Source organism: Priapulus caudatus, unplaced genomic scaffold, assembly GCF_000485595.1.
Source record: "Priapulus caudatus unplaced genomic scaffold, Priapulus_caudatus-5.0.1 Scaffold20, whole genome shotgun sequence".
NCBI classification, from domain to species: Eukaryota; Metazoa; Priapulida; class Priapulimorpha; order Priapulimorphida; family Priapulidae; genus Priapulus; species Priapulus caudatus.
This window is the reverse complement of record NW_014577081.1, coordinates 354,318-370,981: the sequence shown is the minus strand read 5'-3', so window position 1 is coordinate 370,981 and position 16,664 is coordinate 354,318. Positions and strand designations below refer to the sequence as shown.

The following is a 16,664-nucleotide window of genomic DNA, read 5'->3' as shown; positions in this document are numbered from 1 at the left end:
CTCTTAGTCTAGTCTCTCTCTCTCTCTCTCTCTCTCTCTCTTCTCTCTTCTCTCTCTCTCTCACTCCTCTCGCTCTCCCTCTCGCGCGCGCTCTCTCTATCTCTCTCTATTTCTCTATCTTTCCTGCGGCTCGCTTTCCCGTTCCCCTTCTCTGCCTACCCCTTTCGCTTTATCAGTAGTCCAAGAACTGAATCAGTGGGACACGAGCAATTCTCAAATAGACATCATCTCAACGGTGTTAAACAACAAATGCAAAGCATATGCAGCGCCCTTTACGTAATTATATACGTAACGATATTTTTTTGCAGACTATCATCTGTCTAGATACTCTTAGGAATGTTACGGGTCCTAAAAATACATCTCCGATGTACGTCCGACTGCCTGTTCCGGCACATGAGGAGAGCCAGAATACCGAACTACTTTAACCTAAGCCTGTGTTATGGGAAGCCAGTAAAAGGCTGGCACACACGTGGCACATTAGCGTTTTTTATTGAAGTGGGATGTCAGAAAAGTTCAACTGGCCGAGAGTTTTAGTCGTGGCAATTAATCGAATCAAGAAATTGTATCCGCGTGTCGGTTCTATTTATGTGCCCATCCTTCTGCCTGGTTGTGCGTCGGTTAATCTATCCGTGCTTTCACTTGTCTGTCTGCCGCCCGTGCGTCCTGCAGAGGCGGGGTCGGGGACAGGGTGGTCTGGTGGCGCTGGTGGCGTGGGGGGAGGGTAGGACGACGGAGAGCGGGCTTCCTACAACGAGCATGGAGGAGGCTGAGCGAGGTGGTAGCTAACTAGCAGTAACGATCTGTTTTCGCTTTCGCCAGGTGCGCATGGAACAGGAAATCGAAACGCTACATTTGCGGTCTGTCGTGCGCGCCGGCATCAGGGAGTGAGGGTGTGGGGTGGAGTGGGGGGGGGCGTTCATATAGCTCTCTTTCTCTAATAGGCTTCGTTTTTCGTTTTTACCGATTTGAGCAGCAGCGAGCCGGTGGAAGCAGGCCAAATCATCGTGATTAGATTCTCTGCGGAGTACAGAATACACGATGTACGGAGTACGGAGTACGGACCACAGAGTACCGCCACAGAGTACGGAGTACACGACACAGCGATATATTTATTGTTCTAGACGCTCATGATTTACGCAAGATTGAGCTGACGACCGCATTGTAAAGATTGGTCTAAAACGCAATCCTGACGTCTGTGGTGAATGTATTACCCGTAATATCAATATGAATAACATGATTCGGGTTGCCTGTGAATGAATGCACGTTTCCTCGCGAACCTGTGAGTCTGCTTACTCTCTCGTTCTCTGTCTCCCCCCGTCTCTCTCTCTCTCTCTCTCTCTCTCTCTCTCTCTCTCTCTCTCTGTGTGTGTGTTTAGACACCTCTTCCACGCTCTCTCCGACTGTCTCCCTATATTTGTATAATAACGAAGCTACTGAGTAGCACACAGTATGTCAGCCACGTCACAAAACCCTACCTCTATATATTAGTTCATTCGTGTATATATAGATTATTATTTCTGACAGAAAACACCAATAGCACTTACTGTGTCCTTGGCCATAACCAAAGCACGAATCGACAGCACAGCTATTCGACTGCAACGCCCACTATAGTTAGTATTCTCATCAGTACTCACTCAAACAATTACTGAAGCCAGCTAGTAAATTTTATTAGCCCCCTCCACGCACACATGCACGCACGCACGCACGCACGCACGCACACACACACACACAACCCACACACACACACACACACACACATCACACACACACACACACACTCACGCACCACACACAGACGAACTCCCGTGGGTGGATATTTGCTGTAGCCGTATTATGTGAGCGGTCGACAGTCATCTTAGCGGAACCGGTGTGTGCCGTTAACAAAAGCAGCGAGTAATTCACGTGTGTCAATACCCGCGCGCCGTGCACTCATCGCGCTGTGGTATGTGCTGTATGTGTGGTATGTCGTTGTACGTGGTATGTGTGTTATGTGCATGCGCTACGCGTGTGGTGCAAACGTCCATTTCTGGTGAATAGACGTATGTACGTGTGTGCTGTGTGTGTGGTTGTGTGTGATTGTGTGTGTGTGTTGTGTGTGTGTGTGGTGCTTGTTGGTGCGGTGTGTTGTGTGTGCTGTGTGTGCGTACGTGCTTGCGCGGCAGGTTGTGGGTACGTTGTACTCGTTGGTGTGCCAGTTACGTGGGTGCGTACGTTTACGTGTGAGTACGCTACGCTGGGCAGCGTGCACACGTTGTGTGGCTACATGTTAACGTGTGTGCGTTACGTGTACATATCTTCCTGGGTGCGCGAACGTTGTACGTGTTGCGTACGTTTACGTGCTTATTGCGTACAGTTGTGCGCTGCCTCGCACTACGCCGATGACTCTCCCTCGTCCCTCTCACTATCATGCTCTCCGTCCCTATTATCCCCTACCTCTCCCTCCTGCCTGCTCAGCTCACTCTATGGCTTCTCCCCCATTCTCGCCCTCCTTCGTCCCTCCTACTCCCGTCACTCATGCTTCTCTCCCATTCTCCCTCCTTCTCCTTCCTCTCCCTGTCATACTCATGCTTCTCCCCATTCTCCCCTCCTTCTCCCTCCTCTCCCGTACACTCATTGCTTCTCCCCCATTCTCCCCCTGTCCTCTCCCTCCTCTCCCGTCACTATGCTTCTCCTCCATTCTCCCCTTATGCTACTCCTCTCCCGTCACTCATGCTTTCTCCCCCTTCTCCCCTCACTTCTCACTCCTTCTTCGTCACTTCATGCTTCTCCCCCATTCTCCCCTCTTTCTCCTCTCCTCTCCCGTCAACTCATGCTTCTCCCCCATTTCTCCCCTCCTTCTCCCTCCTCTCCGTCACTATGCTTCTTCCCCCTATTAATCCCCTCTTCTCCCTCCTCTCCCCGTCACTCATGCTTCTCTCTCCATTCTCCCCTTCCTTCTCCATCCTCTCCCGTTCATCTCATGCTTCTCTTTCCCCATTCCCCCTTCCTTCTCTCCTCCTTCTCCCCGTCACTCATGCTTCTCCCCCATTTCTCCCCTCCTTCTTCCCTCTCTCCCGTCACTCATGCTTCTCCCCCGATTCTCCCCTCTTTTCTCCCTCCTCATCCCGTCACTCATGCTTCTCCTCCATTATTCCCCTCCTTCTCCCTTCTCTCAGTCACTCATGCTTCTTCCCCATTCTCCCCTCCTTCTCCACTCCTCTTTCCGTCACTCATGACTTCTCCCCCATTCTCCCTCTTTTCTTCACTCCTCTCCGTCACTCATGTCCTTCTCCCCCATTCTTCCCCTTCCTTCCTCCCTCTTCTCTCTTCGTCACGTTCATGCCTTCTCCCCCATTCTCGCCCCGCCTTCTCCCTCTCTCCGTCACTAGGATTCTCCTCCATTCTCTCCGCCTTCTCCCTCCTCTCCCGTCACTCTGCTTCTCCCCCATTCTCCCCTCTTTCTCCCTCCTCTCCGCTTACTCATGGACTTCTCCTCCATTCTCCTCCTCCTTCTCCCTTCCTCTCCCGCTCACGTCATGGCTTCATCCTCCCATTCTCCCTCTTCTCCCTCCTCTCGTTCACTCATATTCTCCTCCAGTTTCTCCCCCCTTCTCCTCTCTGCTCCAACGTCAACTCCTCATGCTTCTCCCCCTTCCCCCCTCTTCTCCCTCCATCTTCCCGTTAGATGCTTCTCCCATTCCTCTTTCCCCCTTCTTCTTCTCCCCCATTCTCCCTCCTCTCCCTCCTCTCCCGTCACTCATGCTTCTCTCCATTTCTCCCCTCCTTCTCCCTCCTCTCCCGTCACTCATGCTTCTCCCCCATTCTCCCCTCCTTCTCCCTCCTCTCCCGTCACTCATGCTTCTCCTCCATTCTCCCCTCCTTCTCCCTCCTCTCCCGTCACGCATGAAGGCAACCGACTTGGTCTAAGTATATATCTAGAAATAATATAAATAGGTTACATTTTCTCGTTGCTGTTTATTCCATTTCAAATTCGTCGATTCGCATCATCACGCGTTACTATTCGCTGTTCAGCGCATCATATATATTGCAGGGCAGCGAGTGCAAGAGGTAAGCTGACAGAGATGAGCATCGTGCAGATGAAAGATGTGAGTGTAGAGCGAACTCGTAGAGGAATGATAGAGATCGCGAGGGAAATAAGCTACACCCGAGAGTGTAAGTACGTGTGAAGCAAAGCTAAGGAGAGCGAGCGAATCTAGAGTCGTGCGTTCGTTCGTGCGTTCGCGCGTGCGTGTGTGCGTGTGTGTGCGCACGAAAGAGCATGGGAGAGACAGAGAGCGAAGAGAGCAAGAGGGGGCTTCATTTGCGGAGCGCTACTTTCAATACGTGACAAAGAGTATCATTGAAAAATTTCTACGGACAAAATTAGTCATAGCATAAAATTTCCGATGCCACATATCTTAAGACTGTTCACGCATCGTCTTTCATATCCAGGCCACACGCTAGCTAGTAGTAACTAAAAAAAGGCGGCGAATTTTTAGCTTATAATTTAACTACTCCCGACACCCAAAGATTTTTCACGAAGCCCTATCTGCTGGTAAGATCTTTGGCATGGCAAAAAACTAAAACTCGAGCCATTTGACATTTTCCCCGAAATAAAAAAAAGTGATTTTAAATTTTCCACGGATAAAAAACAAATGTGAGCATGACATCTGTTTGAATTTATCGAACTACGACCAAATACAGTAGCGTGACAACGACAGATGGACGGGTACATTGACGGACATGATCTTGGGGACAGGGCAAGACCAGATAATCTGACTTACACAATATACGTGCACGCACGCACACATCGCAGTGCACGTACGCACGCAGCGCTAGCACACACACACACACACCACACACACACACACACGCCGTATGCACGCAGCACGCACACTACACATCACGCACGCACGCGACCGCACGCACGCCACACACATCACAGAGACACACGCCCACGACACAGACAACACACAGAGACCACAAGCACACCACAGACCCCCCCCCCACAACACACACACACACGACACACACAGACACCAACACAGAACACACATCACACACAACACAGACACACACAACATGACACACAGCACAGAGGGCCCGCCCCCCGCCACACACACACGACACACACCACACAAAGAGAGACACACACACACCAGATCGCACAGCCGCCGTCGTCGACACACACACACACACAGGTCACACACACACACACGCTACGGCACACAACTCTACATAGAGTGTCTCAAAAATACTCCCGCACGTACCTGCAACTAGCGGCGGCATGATGGAAACGACATGAGAACGATAACGTGTTCAATCATAGTAGGGGTTCGATAGCCATGTGCAATCCACTTCCGTAATGACGAGATATCAGTTAATGAGCGCGGAGGGGGGGGGGTGGGCGAGGGATATGGCGGTGCCGCAAACGCTCTCTTTGCCAGAGGGTGACGGCGTGCGCGCGTGCGAACCCTGGTGTGAAAACAGTAATAGACGAGTCCGGAATACCGCTGAGATAATAGTGTGATGTTCACACTGCAGCTGACACACACGGCCACGCCTCTCTCCTCTCTCTCTCCATACACCACAACCCAGCCGCGTGTGTGGCGAGCCTGCACAGGCGGTTTCGTATACTTCAAAAGCCAGTAATAAAACCCGTGGCGCAAAGAACCACACGAAGTCCCAGCTTCCCGCAGAAGCTCGCGAACAAAGCATGCATCTGCTAGCACACTGCGACTACTAGTAGCAAATCACTTGTGTGCGCGCGCGCGCGTACGCACAGACTGGCTTGCAGAAAAAGATTTTGATGGCGCAGCGCAATCAATTATGCTATTATCGCTTCAAGGTTCTGCTATATTAATTTGTTCACACGCAGTCAATGGATACTAAGCTGGTCAATTTGGTGTATAATAATGAATATACATATATTAACTATATACATATATATATATATATATATATATATCGATACATATAAACGCTATAGATATAATCATGAGTCCATAATAGTCTCTATTATGGACACTTGATATGATGTTAGTTATAGTCAGGAATTCTCTCGAAATTTCTTCTCTCTCGAATAGTTTAAAATGAACGCCTGTGTTGACCCGCTTTGCTCAGCGTTCCTCACGCTGCCAACATATCAGACTATTGCTCCTGCCCTCTGATTGTTGTAACATGACTGTCTACAAGCCTCATGGACCAACCCACGTACTGTCTCTATCACGCAGCAATGCATACGGCCGACTCCCTATGGCTTTTACACATTAAGTGTCTACTTCTTAGTCTAGCCTCTCTCTCTCTCTCTCTCTGGCCGCTCTCTCTCTCTCCCGGCGCTCTCTTCTCCTCGTCGCCTCTCTCTCTCCTCTCCTCTCTGCTCTACTCTCTCAAGCTCGCTCTCGCTCTCCTCTCGCGGCGCGCTCTCTCTTATCTCTCCTCTATTTCTCTATCTTCCTGGCGGCTCGCTTTCGCCGTTCAACGCCTTCTCTGGGCCTACCCCTTTCGCTTTATCAGAATAGTACCAAGACTGAAGATCAGATGGGAACACGAGCAATTCTCAATAGACATCATCTCCAACAAGAAAGTTGTCTTAAACAAGCAAATGACAAAGCTAATACTGCAAGCTGAGCGCCTGTTATCGTAATTATATTACGTTCAACGATATTTTTGTTGCAGCTATATCTGTCTAGATACTCTTTAGGAATGTTACGGGTCCTAAAAATACATCTCGATGTACGTCCGACTGCCTGTTCCGGCACATGAGGAGAGGCCAGAATACCGAACTACTTTAACCTAAGCCTGTGTTATGGGAAGCCAGTAAAGGCTGGCACACACGTGGCACATTAGCGTTTTTTTATTGAAGTGGGATGTCAGAAAAGTTCAACTGGCTGAGAGTTTTAGTCGTGGCAATTAATCGAATCAAGAAATTGTATCCGCGTGTCGCTTCTATTTATGTGCCCATCCTTCTGCTGTTGTGCGTCGGTTAATCTATCCGTGCTTTCACTTGTCTGTCTGCCGCCCGTGCGTCCGCCTGTCTGTCCGCTCGCCAATCCGTCCGTCCATATGCCCGCCCGCCCGTCCGTCTGTCTATCTACCTGCCTGCTTCCCCTGGCTACCTGCCTGCATACGTGTATCATACCTTCCCTGGCTACTGCCTGCACACGTGTATTCATACCTTCCGCCTGGCTATCCTGACCTTCACACGTGTATCACACCTTCCCCTGGCTACCTGCCTCACACGTGTATCACACCTTCCCTGCTACCTGCATGCCTGCACACGTGTATCACACCTTCCCTGCTACCTGCCTGCTTCCCCTGGCTACTGCTGCGCTTCCCTGGCTACCTGCCTCTTCCTGGCTACCTGCCTTCACACGTGTATCACACCTTCCCCTGGCTACCTGCCTCGCACACGTGTATCATACCTCTCCTGGCTACCTGCCTTCACACGTGATCACACCTTCCCCTGGCCTACCTGCCTGCACACGTGTTATCACACCTTCCCTCTGGCTACCTGCCTGCACCACGTGTATCATTACCTTCCCGCTGCTACCTGCCTTCACACGTGTATCACCTTCCCTGCTACCTGCCTGCACACGTGTATCCCACCTCCCCTGGCTACCTGCCTGCACAGCTGTATCATACCTTCCCTGGCTGCCTGCCTGCACACGCGTATCATACCTTCCCCTGGCTACTGCCTGCACACGTGTATCACACCTTCCCCTGGCTACACTGCCTGGCACACGCGTATCATACCTTCCCCTGGCTACCTGCCTGCACACGTGTATCATACCTTCCCTGGCTAACTATGCCTCTTCACACGTGTATCACACCTTCCCTGGCTACCTGCCTGCACACGTGTATCACACCTTCCCTGGCTACCTGCCTGCACACGTGTATCATACTTCCCCTCGGCACATGCTGCCTTCACACGTGTTATCACACCGTTCCCCTGGCTACCTGCATGCACACGTGTATGACACCTTCCCCTGGCTACCTGCCCGCACCGTGTATCATACCTTCCCCTGGCTACTGCCTGCACACGTGTATCATACCTTCCCCCTGGCTACATGCTGCCTGCACACGTGTATCACACCTTCCCCTGGCTACCTGCCTGCACACGTGTATCATACCTTCCCCTGGCTGCCTGCCTGCACACCGCGTCATCATACCTTCCTGGCTACCTGCCTCACACGTGTATCACACCTTCCCCTGGCTACCTGCATGCCTGCACACGTGTATCACACCTTCCCCTGGCTGCCTGCCTGCACACGTGTAGCATACCTTCCCCTGGCTACCTGCCTGCACACGTGTATCATACCTTCCCCTGGCTACATGCCTGCCTTCACACGTGTATCACACCTTCCCCTGGCTACCTGCCTGCACACGTGTATCACACCTTCCCGATGGCTACCTGCCTGCACACGTTGTATCACACCTTCCCCTGGGCTACCTGCTGCACACGTGTATCACACCTTCCCCTGGCTACGCTGTCTGCACACGTGTATCACACCTTCCCTGCACCTGCCTGCACACGTGTATCACACCTTCGGCCGCTGCTGCTGCCTGCCACACGTGTATCATACCTTCCCCTGGCTACCTGCCTTCACACGTGTATCACACCTTCCCCTGGCTACCTGCCTGCACACGTGTATCACACCTTCCCCTGGCTACCTGCCTGCACACGTGTATCATACCTTCCCCTGGCTACCTGCCTTCACACGTGTATCACACCTTCCCTGGCCTACATGCATTGCCTGCACACGTGTATCACACCTTTCCCTGGCTACCTGCCTGCACACGTGTAGCATACCTTCCCGACTGGCTGCCTGCCAGCACACGTGTATCACACTTCCCCTGGCTACCTGCCTGCACACGTAGCATACCTTCCCTGGCTACCTGCATGCACACGTGTATCACACCTTCCCTGGCTACCTACCCTGCACACTGTGTATCATACCTTTCTGCCTGGCTACCTGCCTGCACACGTGTATCACACCTTCCCCTGGCTACCTGCCTGCACACGTGTATCACACCTTCCCCTGCTACTGCCTGCACACGTGTATCATACCTTCCCCTGGCTACCTGCCTGCACACGTGTATCACACCTTCCCCTGGCTACCTGCCTGCACACGTGTATCCACCCTTCCCCTTGGCTACCTGCCTGCACACGTGTATCACACCTTCCCTGGCTGCCTGCCTGCACACGTGTATCACACCTTTCCCTGGCTACCTGCCTGTACGCCTCACGTATCCCGCGGACAGCATCGACAGTGGCTAGCCGCAAGCCAGCCGATATTGTGTCCCTTCGGCTGCACGACGATGAGCACTACCGGCATGATTGCATGCTCCCTGTCATGGCGAACTAATTTAGCAACTGTAATTATTTTAATTCGGCGCGCGCGGTTTGTGGGAAACCCTGTTGGAATCATTAGCATCACGTCGGCGGCAGCTGCCTCCCCGCAGTACCACGCCTCCTTATGGCAGCCGCCTGGTGTTGTTGGCTCGGCGAGGTAGTCACATATTATTAATAACAGGAGTGCGTCAATCTCACTCGTGTGCCCATAACGTGTATACCAGTCGTGTTCCACCTTTATGTAACTTCCTTCACGTACACACACAAGCTTGCATCATGCACACACAACCACACACACACACACACCACACACACCACACACACACACACACACACACACACACACACACACACACACACGCACGCACGCACGCGCGCACGCACGCACGACGCACACACACACACACACGCACACACGAACGCACGCAAGCACGCACGCACGCCCACGCACACGCACGCACGCGCCACAGGCACAGGCACGCACGCCACGCACGCACGCACACACACGCCCTTCCCCCGTGTACAGTGGAGCTGTGTGTTATTCTGTGGGCAGTGCAGTATCCTCAGCTCCCCTGGCTCCTCGTGGCATGCTCCGTGTGAGCGATGGCCCGAGCAATCGCGCGCAGAGACAGCGCAAATGTACAGCTCTTATGGAACGTATAGGGATGGTGTGGGGTGTGGGGTTGGGTGTGGGTGGTGTGTGGGGGAGCGAGAGTATAAGCCAGCAGCCGGCTGTCTTGCGGGTACGGACTCTTAAGAGACTACTATCGGTCTGTTACGGGATAAACACCGCATACGAGAATTGCACGCGCGCGTGCGAGCGTGTGTGCGTGTATGTGTGCGTGTGTGCGTGTATGTGTTCGGATAGGTTTTAACACAGAGCTAAGTAGGAAATAAGAGCAAGTACGTCATGGCGGTGAGAATAAAGGAGGAGGTTAGTGAACACAAACCGTCGGATCGAGAGACTGCAGGCAGAACATCCACGAGTTTTCAAAAACACGCCTACGGAGGGGAGCAGATCGAGGGCCGTTTCAATGAAATGATAGCAAATAAAGACGAATTGTATTTACTACCAAAGTTTTAATGTTTACCCAGTCTCTACCGTCTATTATTAGTAACAATTCCCCGTAAATACCGTTTGAATGCTTCTCTGCAACACACAATATCTCCACACGCACTTCCCTATATTAAAACTCAGGAAAGGATTGCGTCTCTATACTATAAACAGATGTCTCCATCTTTTTTTTTTTACTATGTGTTCAGTGGCGTGCGTCTGGTAACACTGTGTGTTGCAGATGAGCATTTTAACGCCATTTACATGAAATTATAAATAGATAGAGAATATATAAACATTAAGAATTTAGTATTAAATACAATTTGTGTTTATATGCAATCATATTATTATTTCAACGGCTCAAGTGCACGTTGAAGGGAGAATAAGATAATGCAACGGTTGCTAGCTACTAGCATTGCCTTGAAAGCCACCGCCTGTAGCGTTGGCTGGAATGATGTGGATATATCTCTAGGGTTCGTTGGGAACGATACGCGACTGTACATATACATCTCTATCATCTCTATGGAAGCAGTAGATGTTTTTTACAAGCTTTAGAAAGCTAAATGTTTACATCGCAGATGTCTCTTCTATGTAGAATTGTTCAACGGCCAGGATCACCTAGCTACGCTCATAGAGTCTATGTCCCCCAGGGTACTGCCGGAACGTACCCTGGGTACGGTATACTATTTAGCTGATATGGTTAGGGTTAGGGTTAGGGTTAGTGTTAGGATTAGGCCGGGTTAGGGTTAGGGTTAAGGAGTAGGCGTAGGCGACTCCTTAGACTCGGTAATGGAGTAGGCGAGGTACGGACCGGCATATTAGGTAGTAGTATTTATTACCAGGGTACGTTCCGGTATACCGGACCGTACCCAGGGTACGTTCCGGCAGTACCCTGGGGGACATAGACCCTCTCAGCCCTAGCTACCATCACAAATGTGCGCGCATATGTGCGAGTGTGTGTCATGGTGTGTCTGTCTGTCTGTCTGTCTGTCTGTCTTACCCCGTACAGACTACAAATTTGATCCCACATTTAACTAGTCCGGGCCAGGCGGGAGTCAAATTTTTGCCGTGTGTACACGCTATCCCGCTCCAAATACGCGCTGACCCACACCAATTTGGCCCCGCAAATGAAGGAGGGCCAAGCCCACTTCGAGGTGGGCTAACTTGGAGCGTACCAAGTTAGCCCGCTTTCAACGTGTGTGTACGCAGTGTGGGGCCAGGCGCGCGTCAGATTTCGCAATACGCATGCGCACAGACTTATACAATAGCTGTCTGTTGAGTGACGTAACTGCGCATGCATAGTCAATCCGTGCCAATTTGGCACGCTTCAGACTTTTGTGTCTGTACGCTACGTTTTGACGCGCGCCAGTCCTGGACTAGTTTAATGTGGGATCAAATTTTGTTGTCAGTATACGGGGTATCTGTGTGTGGGAGTGTTTGCTTGTGTGCGTGCGTGCGCGCGCGCGTATGTCTCTATCGCACGGCGAGTCAAATGACTAATTTGGACAGCTCAAAGTAACGCGTGATTCAAACGCGCTTGATGGCACTCGACAGTCGAAATCAAAGCAACGAAATGCCTTTTCTTGTGTGTTTTATGTGACCTTTAGGGCCTACAGCCAAACAGTAACCGTAGTTGCAAAAAGGTCGATAGGCTGTTTCTCTGCATTTTGATGCATCGTTTCGAATAATATCGCCATTACGTGGCTTAGTCTGTCTTAATTATATGTTCTTGATACTACATATGTACTTGTCGTAATAGTTTATCTACTTTGTACAGTAATTGTACAGTTACCAATATTATACAACTTACAATTTATTTGAATTGAAAAGGAAGGCACGTTGTTTAGATTTTAGATTATTTTCATGACAGGCACCTTTAATTATAGTAAGTACAATATGAACAGTAGAATTGGTCGCGTGGCAACGTCCGCCCATTCGCAACCCATCCTTCTACAAAGCAAGATCTGTTAAACATTCTGGTGTAATAAATGGACTCACGGATGAGGCTGAGAGGGCATAATATGGGAGTGGCTAGTGTAAGAGTGGTAGAGTGGGACTGGCTAGTGTGGATGGGTGGAAGTGGATAGTGTTGGAGATGCTAGAGAAGGAAATATTGGTGGAACTATAGTGTGTGACGAACTATTGTGAAAAAAGGCAATGCAAATTTTCCTTCTTACCCTGCTTCTTCCGCCGTTTCCTCTCCTCCTTCTCCTCCTGTGATGCTGCGCCAAGCAGTGTGAAAATAATTCCAGTCTGCGAGTTTACTCCCACTGCTACTGTCAGCATCTTGCAACTACCTTCCATTACATGTGTGCCTAAAACAATCATACGTATATATATATATCAATTATTAAAGGTTCACCATGATGTGTTTTTGTTTCTTATTCGCATCTTGTGTTTGCATTTTGGCTCTTATTCTGTTTGACCCCTGTTACCTGCCAATGTTTGTCATACTGTCGAATGCACCATTCTATGCATATAAACGTGCTCGTGTTAGCAAGTATGAGGCAACGTGTTCAACAAACCTGTGACTGCACTCTTAAGCCTAGCGCAGACTTGCAACTTTTTCATGCGACTCGGCTGCGATTCTAGAATCGCAGCCAGAGTCGCATGAGAAATCGCTAGGTCTGCGGGAACGAGCAACTGTGTGATTCTGGTCGCTTGCGACGAGTCGCAAGAAATCAAACGTTTGATTTTCAGCAACTCGTCGCTCCGAAATCGCTTCGAAATCGCATGTGTGCGGGTAGACAGCGACTTGCAACGATGACACATTCTTGTCTGACCAATCAGCGAGCACCTTCTCATCACGTGATATTTCAATATGGCTACGTTCACAGCAACAAGCTGGAGTGATGAGAAAGAAAGCATTTTGCTAGCTATGTGGATGGAGAGGCCGGTTTTGTTTGATGTTACACTGCCGGAATACAGCGATCGCACTAAGAAACATGTGGCATATAAAGATGTCGCGATCCAACTGGAAATGACGGGTAAATACTGCCCATGGCGCCAGCATCATTTTTCGCCAAATGGTAGCCAGTCGCTTGCATGCGCACACTCGGCGAGGCGTGCGACCGATCGCATGCGATTGCATGTTGCAGCGACGCACGACCAAAAGTTGCAAGTCTGCACTAGGCTTTAGCTCTGCCCACTGTGAAATCACACGTTTACACGTGTTGGCTTTAAATGTTTCCTTAATAGGTTACAGAGCCTAATTTGAGGCATCCAATTTACATAACACTCATTGACTTACCATGCCATAGTCTCTTACTATTATTACAGTAGCTAGAGAGCATTCTTGCTTAATTAAGGTAATAATCACTATTGCTGATGAAGGTTGCAACCGTGATTAGATCATTACTGTTTGTCAGTTGCAGCCACTTAGTGTGCAGACGTGCATGGCTACAAGTGTCCATGCAATTAATTACGCATTCGTTATCACATTCCTTATAAAAACTTGTAACGTTGTCTCATGGTGTGAAGTCTGTAATGTTGTCTCATGGTGTGAAGTCTGTAACATTGTCTCATGGTGTGAAGTCTGTAATGTTGTCTCATGGTGTGAAGTCTGTAATGTTGTCTCATGGTGTGAAGTCTGTAATGTTGTCTCATGGTGTGAGGTCTGTAATGGTGTCTCATGGCTGACTGCATTGCACACGACAGAATTGTTCAGACATGTTGTCTCTTGCTTCCATTAAATCAATCTCTGGACATTTTCCGATTTACTAATTCATAATCTGTATGCCGGATTTCATAATTGGATTCACAATGCATCAGGAACCGCGCGGAAAAGCCTATACTTGTTAAATAAACATTTCAGCTTGGAAGTTTGAAAATGACGAGAAATCTTGTAAAAGCGAAATATCAATATTTAATACAAAGTTCTTTGTCCACAGTCCAGCACCAAACAGAAAGAATATGTATATGACTGATAGTTATGTGACATCAACTAAGCGTTCACGTGACTTTCTGACTGACAGTCTAAACACTGAAGGTTGGATGATTTTTAATATAATTGTGATATTAAAACCTACAAGCGCTAAACTGATTTTAAAACAAGGTTGTTGCTAGAGTGGGTGGCAGAGTGTAAGAATCCGTTTACCTGACAGTAGCAGTGGATCTGTCGTCTCACTTTTTTTCACATGGTCAGACTCTCCTGTTAGCGAACTCTCATCCACTTTAAGGTCATTGCTTTGGATAACAATGCCATCTGCTGGCAATAAATCACCTAAAAACAACAGAACAGTGATAATGCAAAACCACATTTCAACAAATAAAAAGATAACACACTAAATTACTACTAGCAAAACAAGATAATCTGAATAACAGCAATGTGAACTAAACTAGATAATTGTTTGGTAAAAACCATTAGAGGAATAATTTCTCATATTTGCCAAGACATTTGAGCAAAACTATGCATTCCTTGATTTACAGCAAATATCAGTCGCAAAGTTAATGTCTCATAAGGCTCGTACATTGTTATAGCCACCTAAATATACAACAGTTACAAATATTAATCAAGTTTGATTTCCAGGATGATGTCGCTTGATTCTCACTAGAGTGCCAGACACCACCAATCCATAAATCAATTCAATAGCTTCTGCGACAATGTTTACCAGCAAATTTGGTCCGTGGACCTTATCATCACTATATAGATATGAAAGGTGGTGAATTTAAAGAGAAATAAAGACACTGGTGAATTGGGGGAATCCAGAAGGAAACAGCTGGTGCAATTCTTTTAAACAAAAAACATGATTGAAAAAATATTACAGCATGAACTTGGATCCTCTTGTCTGACGTCATGTTAAATTAAATATTCAAGAACTCTAAAAACATTCACTGAAGTACTCTGTTCAATTCACTCTTTTATAACCATAAAGCACATATTCTTGGTAATTTCTAAGGTGGTGTTATTAGGAGTATATATGCACTAATAGGTAAGATTAAATTTTAGTGTAGGTTTCTATGCAAATGTATTTGAGACATCGCTTTAAAAGATGCAATTTTCCCTGATATATGCTTACCATATTTTACTTGGCAAATGTCGCCTACCAATATTTCCCCCACAGGTAGCTGCACCACCTCTCCCCCACGGATCACAGAAAACTTGTGTTCATCTTCTATTCTATTTTGTAAGCCACGGAATTGCTTTTCCTTTGTGTAGTCATTAAATGCAGTCACCAGTACGACCACTACAACAGACACTAGGATTGCAACACCCTCTATCCAGCCTGCTTGGTGTTCCCCCTCATCTTGCAGCACTGCAAAGCAGAAGAACACGAATCAGTTACATGACACACATTTCACGGTCCATATATCAACATAGGTACATGCAATGGTTACATGTCGATTATATATGCACATGAGATTATGCTAGTATCATCATATTCTGTCCTACAAGTCTTGTGTTTGTATTAAGTGAACAATTGCTCTGGAAATAAGGCATATACCAGATCAACCATCAAGCAATCTAATAATTGCACCTCATTTCCTATTCATCTATCCAAGACTAAACAGTTTAACTATACTATCTTGACAACATACTATCATGATTAAGCCACTGGGATCCTCAATCATATGCGCGTTTAACTCTGTCTCTTTGTTTAAGTAGCCCCTGAATACACCGACGTCTACGCGAAAGGGGAACATCTGCCAACGCATGGACAACACGATTGACCTTTACGTACAAGCAGTGTAAAAGCGAACATCGCGCGAGACAGAGTGCTCATATGAACAAAAGATAGAAGCCATCCAATATGACGGATCATAGTTGCTCACGCGCTTGCTGCTCGCAGATGATTAGCATTAACAATGCCCGCCGACACCTTGGCAGACGGACCCGTACACGTGGAACGTGAAGGACGCATCAAAGGGCATGGCGATTAGCGTGCATTTTATACGTATACACGGCTGTTCATGACTGCCAAGCTATGCTTTGGCGTGTTGTGAGCGAAAGGTCACGAGACAGAGTTCTGTCATCAACGGTAGACAGAGCGTGCGCACGCCGGAGTGGTTGTAAACTGTCTAACACAATGAAGATACGTCTCGAATAGCGCAGCAGAAATCTTTGCCTGTGGGCCTATTATATATATTGTTCGTGCTAGCAAGGTTATAATCCGTCAGCATTCGGTCTCTCGCAAAATGATCGCTCCACATTTCTCTAAAGGCGGCGCATGCGTGCGTACGTGTATGCGTGCGTGTATGCGTGCGTGTATGCGTACGTGTATGCGTGCGTATATGCGTGCGTGTATGCGTGTATGTATGCGTGTATGTATGCGTGTA

The 16,664-nt window shown here is 48.5% G+C and overlaps 1 protein-coding gene across 1 annotated transcript in view; it reads right to left on the bottom strand.

Moving 5' to 3' along the window:
* LOC106811737 (plasma membrane calcium-transporting ATPase 2-like) overlaps positions 1–16,259 on the bottom strand; it is a 58,518-nt gene extending 42,259 nt beyond the window's left edge. Inside the window, exons 1-4 of the mRNA XM_014815451.1 lie at positions 16,208–16,259; positions 15,407–15,643; positions 14,485–14,610; positions 12,566–12,703 (exon numbers count right to left, since the gene is read on the bottom strand). Of these exons, the coding sequence (XP_014670937.1) occupies positions 12,566–12,703; positions 14,485–14,610; positions 15,407–15,643; positions 16,208–16,259 (553 nt within the window). The remainder of the gene's footprint in view (positions 1–12,565; positions 12,704–14,484; positions 14,611–15,406; positions 15,644–16,207) is intronic.
* Positions 16,260–16,664: the final 405 nt, after the last annotated feature.